The sequence below is a fragment of the Chelmon rostratus genome, chromosome 12 (genome assembly GCF_017976325.1).
Source record: "Chelmon rostratus isolate fCheRos1 chromosome 12, fCheRos1.pri, whole genome shotgun sequence".
NCBI lineage: Eukaryota > Metazoa > Chordata > Actinopteri > Chaetodontiformes > Chaetodontidae > Chelmon > Chelmon rostratus.
The window spans coordinates 8,666,806-8,675,929 of record NC_055669.1 but is presented as its reverse complement, the minus strand read 5'-3'; the positions used below and the strand labels follow the sequence as shown (position 1 = coordinate 8,675,929).

Here is a 9,124-nt window from a genome sequence, read left to right as displayed (position 1 = left end):
GGTTGTGATTGTTTGGAAATAAGGGAGTCAAGTGACTGAGCAAATCTAAATGACCCCCACCCAACATGAATGGAATATATGGAAATCTGTATGCAAAGTGCTGTTGCTGGGAAAGACGGGCCATCCTTCCCTGTCTGTTGCACCTCCAGGAGAAAATAAGTGGGCTGTGATTTAAGATGACCACACCTGTTGTCCAAAACAGTGATCATCATTAGCATGAATGTGACAATGTGAGGATGGCAGGTAGTTAGACGGAGGGATCACTGAAGAACAGATAAATGAATTAAGAGTATTTAAACTATTGACGACTTCATTTTATTGTCACTCAGTAGGGACTATTATTTAGTGTTTTATGTGTATAATGGCAGCATAATGGCCTGCTGTGGTACACACTGCACGTCAAATTCAGAATAAGATTTAACTAAAGCAATGAGCGATGGTCAGGAAGCTGCGGGAGAGATCCTGACCATAAACAAATGGCCATAAACAAATTCACTTTTAAGGAAAAGGCTTGTCATCCTGCCATTTGAATATCTGCAGTGTTCCTTATTAATCAAGGTGACAAAACGAATAAAGACGCACTGATTTACTGACATGCCTCAAGGCTTCAGTTGATGTTGATCGCTGACTCATCAAACAGAAAGGTTGTGATTTGGATTTTGCAAGTGTTTATAGATTAGTCGGCGCCTGGTGCAAATCTGCGCTGGCTCTGGAATACATAAAAGTAAAAGTCACGAAAAATCAGTAGCATCTGCAGCCCTGCCAGCCTTTCTGTGACGCTGCACTCATGATGCCCTCATGTCGACAACTCAGGAGGGCTGCACGATTACAAAGTTAGCTGAGTCAGCGTTAAAATAATGTACATCGTCTGTCAGACACTTGACCTTTCATTTTTTGACTCATGTGTTAGCATGCTAACATTTGGTAATTAGCAATAAACACAAATTACAGCTCAGGCTGATGGGAACGTCACCAGTTTTGCAGGTATTTGATCGTGAACTTAAGCACTGGACACATTGAAATGTTGACTCGATGATGTGACAGACGATTTGTTCAGGGATCACCGAGGTCATTCCAGTTCACCCTGAGGGGAACACCAGCGTCAGCAGCAAATTTCCTCACAATCCATCATGTAGCTGCTGAGAAGTTTCACTGAAAAGGATGAACGTGAACGTCACGTGGGGCTACAGGAGGAGTCAGATGATCACCAAAGTGGTTGGGGTTCATCCTCTGGGGGACATGAATGTTTGGAAAAAATTTCACTGCAATCCATTAAATATTGGTCAAGACGCCCCCTTCCCCCCCAAATGTCCACCTGAAAGGATTTTAAATTAAGACTAATCTGGGTTGATTTTTAGTGCAACCAAATAAAAATGAATGAATAAAGAAAACATTTTTGCCTAATGTTTGGGAGTTCATTGGCTCTGTACTGTATAACTATTCTCTTGATGAAGAGTAGGTGGATAGAAAGAGATACCTGACTTGCCACCGCACAGCAGCAGAGATTAACATTAGTCAGTCACGTGATCATGAGCTATATGTCAGAGGCTGATCTCCACTCCTTTGTCATGTCATGCAGGTCATGCCACACAGTGAATCGTAATAAACCATCATAAGTATGTCCTGTGCATTTGAACCTGTCCTGACCTTCCTGACCACTGGTGGAGACCTAATGGGCCCAAACAGACCAAGAATTTAAATCACAGCAGGTGATGGAAAACACCCAGGCTGCCCTTATTTGCATGTGTGCAGACGCACCAGGTCGAGGAATTTGTTTTTCAAAAAAGGCACCGCCAGTGAAAGATTTGAGGACTACCGGTATGCTGAGGGGTGTTACCTTTGAGTATCCAGCATGCTTTGCCTTGCTGTGATTTAGCCTCTTATGGCCTTGAATTGAAAGTTATTCTGAGCGGTCAGTGTTGGCATCTAAGGGCAAAAGGGATCCTGTACAACCCTGAACAGGCTCATTTCGTTAAAGAGCACTGAACTGTGCTGCTCACTAGTGATGAAGAGTGTGCCTCCACTTCATACCAAGTTGCAGTTTTTTCCACCATACACAGGGTGGCACTCTAGTCCTCTTCAGGCCCCTTCTATCTATTTTACAATAGCATCATGCGTCCATCTTTCTCTGTAACTGACAGAATTAAACTTGTGTGCTCCCCTTCACTCTTGGTCCTGCTTCCCTTGTTCATTCAAGCATGAATAAGGTCTTGACCCTCTCCTGAAGCAGCTCAGGACGTGGACTGCAGGTTGGAGGTTGGTGGAGGTTGCAGATGTAGAAAATCTATTTGAATTAGGTTTCAAACCCCTGAAAGTACTTGAGTAAGCATGCGTATGGCTTAATTAGTGAGTGTTCTACCTCTTTTTTTCGACTTCGATCATGAAGTAACCTGACTTTTTTTTTTTTACCTACTTCCCTTTTTCAGCAGTAAAGTTTCTCCAATATCTGACGGCCATTAAATAATAAAACAAGGCCAATAAACAATGATAGAAAAACCAGGCATCGACTTGACCTTGGTGAAAAACACAAAGAGGATTGAGTTTCAGAAATCTGCAGCTTTTCTATTATCGCTGTCATGGAAAGTTCTTAACAAACTGTCTTGCCATTCCCACTAGCTGAGGAAAATAGTTAATAATTATGATTTTTTTTTTCATTTAGGCTAACTTAGATGGTTTCAATGATTTTAGTCTTTAGCCTGCAGAGATTGTTCTGAATAATTGTATGCTGCTTTTGGAAACCTGCTGCCTCTTCACTGATGAATCAAAGGAAGTTGTCCTTCAGGCTTTCAGCACTTTTTTCTGACATAAACAGGTGTCTCTAAATATGCTCCAAGTCCCGACACTTCACTTAAGGTATGTACAAGCACACTTACAAAGTCTCGGCTTGAGATTTTCAAACAAAACTCGGCCCTCTGTTTGCAGTTGCACTGAAATTTATTTAGGCTTGTCAATATCGTTGCAGGCCAACAACATCAAGTGCAAACGGATTTGTTGGAGGAAAATTTCACGACTCAATATCTGAGCCTGGGAGTCAGCAAATCTATTACTACATTTGGCTCACGTAGAGTTCGAGAAAAAGCTTCTGAGATGGGACAAACTGGTTCTTAAAATGGGAACGTGTGCTGTAAAAGTTTGGATAACAGAGCCCGGGGGTGAAAAGCCACTGCCAGACTTTGGCTTAGAGTGAGGAGTCTTTTAAAGAGAATCCCATTTGTTAGAGGAAATCTGTGTAAAACTCCACTATTAGACACCTCACAATAAATCTTTTTGTTTTAAACTCCTCTTAGACTAGTATTCATCTTGTTTTACAAGCCTCATATCTCCAGGCAAACTGCTTTCTTACTCTTTTGTTTCCCTTCAGAGGTTCTACAATACATCTTTAACTTGTGGATGATTTCAGAGGCTTTTAGCGCAGACTGAGTCACAAATTTAAATACCAATGGGATGGGAAGAAACAAGAAATCTGCCAGCAAATTCTTAGCGGGCAACTAATCTTAAGCTGTGATGAATTTGGCAGGCCAGCTGAGCTCCTACCTTTGTTAACACATCATTACATTTTCCCTCCCTTCCCCGAATATTTGTGTGAGAAGACAGCAGGAAGTGCAGCATATGCATGCCCCGGCCGTCTAGATGGATACATTATTAATGTGAACTGTGAGGTATTCCACACAGGTTTTTGTAAAATGGCAGTAACTTGGGCTGAGATGGACTTTATCCCTCTGAAGGCTACTAGAAGCCCTGACATCTGTGCTAATGAGCTAAACTGGCTCTGTGTGTGTATTGTGAATTCAGCTTTATGCCGTGCGCCTGCATGTGCTGGTTTATATTTTTGGGGTGAACTCTGTAGGATCACTGACGGCCTCAAATTAATATGTATTTGTCTTTGTGAGAAGCATAGCATAGCATAGCAAGCATTGGAGTTGATAAGGTCTATTAATTTTTCAGTGATTTGGAATAGGGAGCTACACACGATCACAATTTTCCCCACTAGTGCCATGTACACACATTATTGCTCCATTTGTCACATTTACATGTGGTCATTTACACTAATTAATGACACAAAAGGCTTGGTAAAAAATGCTTTTATAAGAAAGTGTTTATTTGAGTTATTCCACATATAATAGTATATACATTTTACAACTGCAAGGCAACACGTATGATTAAAATAATACATAAATTATATTAGATGATAGCAAACTGAAAAACAGCAGTCATAATTAATACAATGACATAATATTAGTATTCAAATGAGATATTTTTCCGTGTGTGAAAATGGGATGCAGTTTAATCAATAACAGAATTGAGTGATATATATCCCTCATTAAAGAGTTTCAGTGCTTTTCAATCACCACAGCTGCAGGCTTTCACTGCAAGTTAGTCTGGAAGGGGCTGGACAGCGGGAGAGATAAAATCATGAATCCATTTTAATGAGATATGGTCAAATTAGCTGTACGCCACATCAACTGTATTAATGTTGTATAAGGTGCTATTGCTGGATCGGAGGATAAAGCAATTGAAGCGTAATGTGTCTGATGTGAGGAGGGAGGCCTCAGCGTGGCTGCCTGTACGGCTGGCTGAGTACTGTCAGTAGCGTGGAGGCACTTCTGCTGAGATTCTGTCCCCAAACATCCCATTGTCATTCAAGTTTTGCAACATTTGCGAAAATATGAAAACCATCAATAGAGGTTCAACCCACAAGCTGTGCATTGCCTCTGAAGGAGAGAACGGATAGATCCTTCCACAAGTGCTGCAGAATGACCTGATTTTATGACGTGGCCACGCAGAATGTTCTGATTGGCCGGAGTGCATGGCTCTGTCATAGTGGCCATAACCTTTTTAAATTAATTCTTATAGCTGAAAGGCTAATGATGTCAGCTGTTATACAGCTGTGTAGTATAATACTTAAAGGACTTAACAACATCTTGGTAGATATGCTGATTCGTTTTTTTTTGCAAAGAGTTAGATGAGAAGAATGATGGTACGGCAGATATAAAGCTACCACCAGCAGATAGCTTAGCTTAGCTTGAAGGCTGGAAAGAAAGGGAAACAGCTAGCCAAATGTTGTTGAATGTTGTTGTCGGTGTGAGTAGATTCCAGGACGTTACCATGCCAAGAAAAAGTCCAGCACATAGGTGTTGGTAGGTGGGTTATTTTTATCATTGGACAGAGCCAGGCTAGCTGTTTCCATCAGTTTGTAGTCTTAAAGCTAAGCTAAGCTAAACACCTGCTGGTTGTAGCTTAATATTTACTGTACACACCTGAGAGTATCTTCTCATCTAACTCTCTGCGAGAAAGAAAGTAAGCAAATTTCCCAAAATGTTTAACTTCCTTTAAAATTTCATTATCAGCAATCTGCTGCGGTGCTATGTGAGAGAGATAATCCACTGTGACCCCCGTGGCTGTAAAACAATAACACACTCTGCAGTAGCAAACCTGTGGCCAAGAATCTGCTGCAACACACACAACATTTCAACAACTGTGCTGCGAATCACGGATTATCTCTCGTGTAATGATAACGATTCACAGAGCGAGCTGCTGCGCTGGCAATGTGTTACCAGGCCGAGGGTTCAGTGGTGGCCTCGCCCCTCTCGTTGAAGACACAGGAGCGTGACCTTCTGCGAAACATGGTGGCCCCCGGGCCTTTCTTCCTGGTGACACGCAGATAAATGTCAGAGTGGAGGAACCTGGGGTAGGAATCCTTTTTCATCAGGCTGTAGACTTTCATCTGGGCTGCGTCAAAACAGCTCTTTGTGGGCTGTGCTATGGTCCTCTGGATTGCCATCTTGGTGTTGTAGTCAATGTTGACCTGAGTGGAGGGAAACCAGGGCATAATGAACAACAGTTGCTGACATGGCATATCAACTACAGTATGACAGAACACCGTCTGTAATGATGCTCGCTTTGTCTTGGTCTGAGTGCATGATTCAGGTTTTCTTTCTTTTCAGATGGTGACATAAAGAAACAGGAAACCATAAGATCCACAGTGAGACCACTGTAAAGTAGTAACAGTGGAGAAAATCCACATCTGCTTGATTGCATACAACATCACACATGAAGTCCACTTTAGACTGTAAAGCTGCTTGTTCTCTTGAGAAATTAGTGAGATTCTCAGTTTTGTTGCCACCAACTGACCTAAAGCTAATTTGAGTTTCATACGAGCAATCACTGGCACACATTGTTAAAAAATATTGATCAGGACAATAACAGCTATGGGAGGCTGTTTATTGCCAATAAAGTATTTTCCTTTTTAAAAGTCTTAAAGTGGCGAAGCTTCTTACACAGAAATAAAAATAATCACCACTAACACAGCTCTCAAAATATTTGTGCGTGTGAAACTGCACCATCAACACTGAAGGTTACCTTCGTTTAAATTTGGATCTCCCTGCAAATGACTCGAGCTGGTGTACGCTTTCATGTTACTGCAGCATGCTCCAGAAAACCACCTTTCATATTTACACAGAGACGTCTCAGACTGAAAGTGTGTGGGTGATGCTCTCTCCAGTTCTGCAGAGGAATGTCAAAACCTCAAACCAGACACTGAACTCTTTAACGGTCAAACCTGCTGCAGGGCATGAAAGCACAGCGGATGGTGGTCTCATCATCCTCGCGAACGGCCTGGAAACCTTTGCAACCACTACTGTCTCCCACAGACATAACCCGACCTGCTTTGCACTGGCACATGCAACAGATGCATGACCCCAGTGAGCTGCTGCTCCTTGTTGTTCACAAAGGTCAGCCTGCTGCAGGCTCATGACTGTCTAGTGTTCACGAATTTACCCACTGTTATTTTTATTATAATGGCATTAATAATTGAAACCTCCAACAGCCTTCAGTAACAAATAAGCAAAAGGAATTGCTAAAGCAGCATGCATTGTTTGAGCCTTTATCATATTTTGCAGCATTACATCCATGCAGTTTATGATAAGTAAACATGCCATGCCATACCTCTTTAGGAGCGTCCGATTCAATAAAAACTGTATAAATATATTTGGCTTTGGACAGCAGCTTGGTCTCAGAATCAATGGTCTTGTATTCTTCACAGGCCAGCCAGAACTCGATATTTTCCTCACTGAACTCTGTCCTGAGGAACTGAGAAAAGGTTTCCACCCCATCTGATGCAGAGAAACAGAGACGCACTGTTTGTTACGAGAGTTACACAATACAAAGATGGACAGCTGAATGTCTGTATTTTCTGAGCCTGTTGGGTCAATGAACATTTGATTGTAGCAGGATGTGTTAAGGAGGCACAGAGTGTCCACAGCTTCAACTTCAGCTGTACAAACAATTCAAATTATATAGCTTCAATATACTTTAACACTATTTTCTTCATTATATGGCACTGACCATTCCAAAATTAGCACATACCGTGGTTTATGCTGTGGCGCTAAAGTGCAACTCCTGTGAATATGAGGAAGTTGCACAGTTTCTGTATTGCTATCTGTGCTAACAAAGATTAAAAGATGTAGTGAAACTCTCACTGCTCTCTACATTAACTATTTATTGCTTCTGGCACTCTTTTACACTTCTCCAATTCAAATGGAGCAAATTGTTTGACAGCAGAAGAAACTGTTTTGGACAGCAATTTGACACATTCTTGAGAAGTTCGGGGCATTAAACTGACCCGAGTGCTTTAGCAGTTCTTCAAAGGAGTCGCTCCATTGCAAAGCTGCCTCGGGTGAGATGCTGCAAAAAAAATAAAAAAATAAATAAATAAATAAAAAAGACAGAGATGCGGTCAGCTCTTCCCTGATGCTGCAGCAAAAAAAACGTTTTGGATTCTCGTGAGACGTCTTGATGCCAGGTTTCTAGGAGTGTGCAATGAGTGATAGAGGGTGCTGGAAACTGAGGTTAATAATGAATACTACTTGTCAAAAACAACATTGCCAGTATATGAAATTAATGGGTTTTGCCTCACTTGCTTGGTGTCATATTTGTCTTTTTATGGGGACTGACGTTTTCATGGGAGCCTGACTTGGTGAGGAAAAGGCTCAGTCGGCTCTTCCTCTCCTTGTCTTTCTGTCTGCCAACAGAAGTAAAAATACATCAAGTTCTACAAACGGCCGTATGTGTACACCGTTCACCAAATCAGCACCTTAACGCGAGAATTCCTCCTCACAGACGCATTTCTCAAATGGCTTACATGACGCCAGACATTGCACAAGATCTTGGTGATACAGGTCACATGTGCCCACATGTTTAAAGAAAAAGCCAGCAGACTTTTAAAAGTCGAACAGCGCCAGCTATAGTGGCCTTGACTCACACTCAAGCTACTATATAGAAACATCACATCTCTATTATAGTACTGTTATGCAACTGAGTTGAGTAAAATCTAACTTTTCTACACAGAAAGAAACTACTTTCACTATTTACTCGTTTACTACTCAGATTTCTGACTTTAGCTGCAACATTTACTGAAGCTTAACGCGAAATTACTCAACTAAACACATGAAAATAACCGAGGCTCGCACACCAACCTGCTACTGTCGTCCTTCATCTTTGGTGCCTGCAAGTCTTCTGGACCGAGCATTTTGAAATATGCTTCCTCCTTCGGGGCCATGTAGTTGAATTGAGGAAATAGAAAAAGAAGCGTCTCCATGCTGCTCTGTCTGTATCTGGCGTGTGAAGCGGCAGGCCACAAATAGCGCTCCGAAAATGTTTTAACCCATCACTCGATGAACCACCTGGTCTTTTATAAGCCCTGTTCGCATTTCATTTCCTATACCTTTAGCTGTACTTCCTGTAATGGTGCAACCACTTACTGCTAACAGCTCCATCAGTGATACAGAAAACCCCCTTGGCTCAACATCCTGTCTACTGTTTATTTAGAAATTTAAAAAAGAAAGCTGCTTATTCATTGGTTTGTGTTTGATGTGTTTGTTTTTGCTCAAGGTTATATCTTTTCTTTATTGTAAGGGAACATTATTAACTTGTTCTGAACCGTACAGAAGCAATTTTATAACCATAACCATAAAAACAACTGTTGAATTCTGAATGTCGGTAGATTCTGTGGTGTTTATTCACTCTCATTGCTGCGATGGGATTAGATAGTTGACATAGTTTGTGAACCATATAAAGCGAGTTGATAAATGTCTGACAAAGTTTGAGAACCTTGGCATAATAAGAA

At 41.4% G+C, this 9,124-nt stretch overlaps 1 protein-coding gene across 2 annotated transcripts; it reads right to left on the bottom strand.

Annotated features, from left to right (window-relative positions):
- Nucleotides 1-4,078: 4,078 nt before the first annotated feature.
- Nucleotides 4,079-8,714, bottom strand: rgs18 (regulator of G protein signaling 18). Of its 2 annotated transcripts, XM_041948791.1 has the most exons (5): nucleotides 8,475-8,712; nucleotides 7,916-8,020; nucleotides 7,622-7,683; nucleotides 6,946-7,112; nucleotides 4,079-5,806 (listed from the first exon to the last, which is right to left on the bottom strand). In XM_041948791.1, the coding sequence occupies exons 1-5, from the start codon at nucleotides 8,594-8,596 to the stop codon at nucleotides 5,552-5,554; spliced, it is 711 nt and encodes a 236-aa protein (XP_041804725.1). In that variant the 5' UTR covers nucleotides 8,597-8,712; the 3' UTR covers nucleotides 4,079-5,551. The 2 variants fall into 2 exon arrangements, with proteins under 2 accessions (XP_041804725.1, XP_041804726.1); XM_041948792.1 differs by lacking the exon at nucleotides 7,916-8,020 and having other exon boundaries at nucleotides 8,475-8,714.
- Between the last annotated feature and the right edge of the window lie 410 nt (nucleotides 8,715-9,124).

Coding starts and splice junctions, on each gene's coding strand:
- rgs18 (XM_041948791.1), bottom strand. CDS start 8,596: ATGGAGACGCTTCTTTTTCTATTTCCTCAATTCAACTACATGGCCCCG. Junction 7,684..7,915: donor ACAAATATGACACCAAGCAA/GTGAGGCAAAAC, acceptor TTTTTTTTGCAG/CATCTCACCCGAGGCAGCTT. Junction 5,807..6,945: donor AATCGGACGCTCCTAAAGAG/GTATGGCATGGC, acceptor CCCTCCACTCAG/GTCAACATTGACTACAACAC.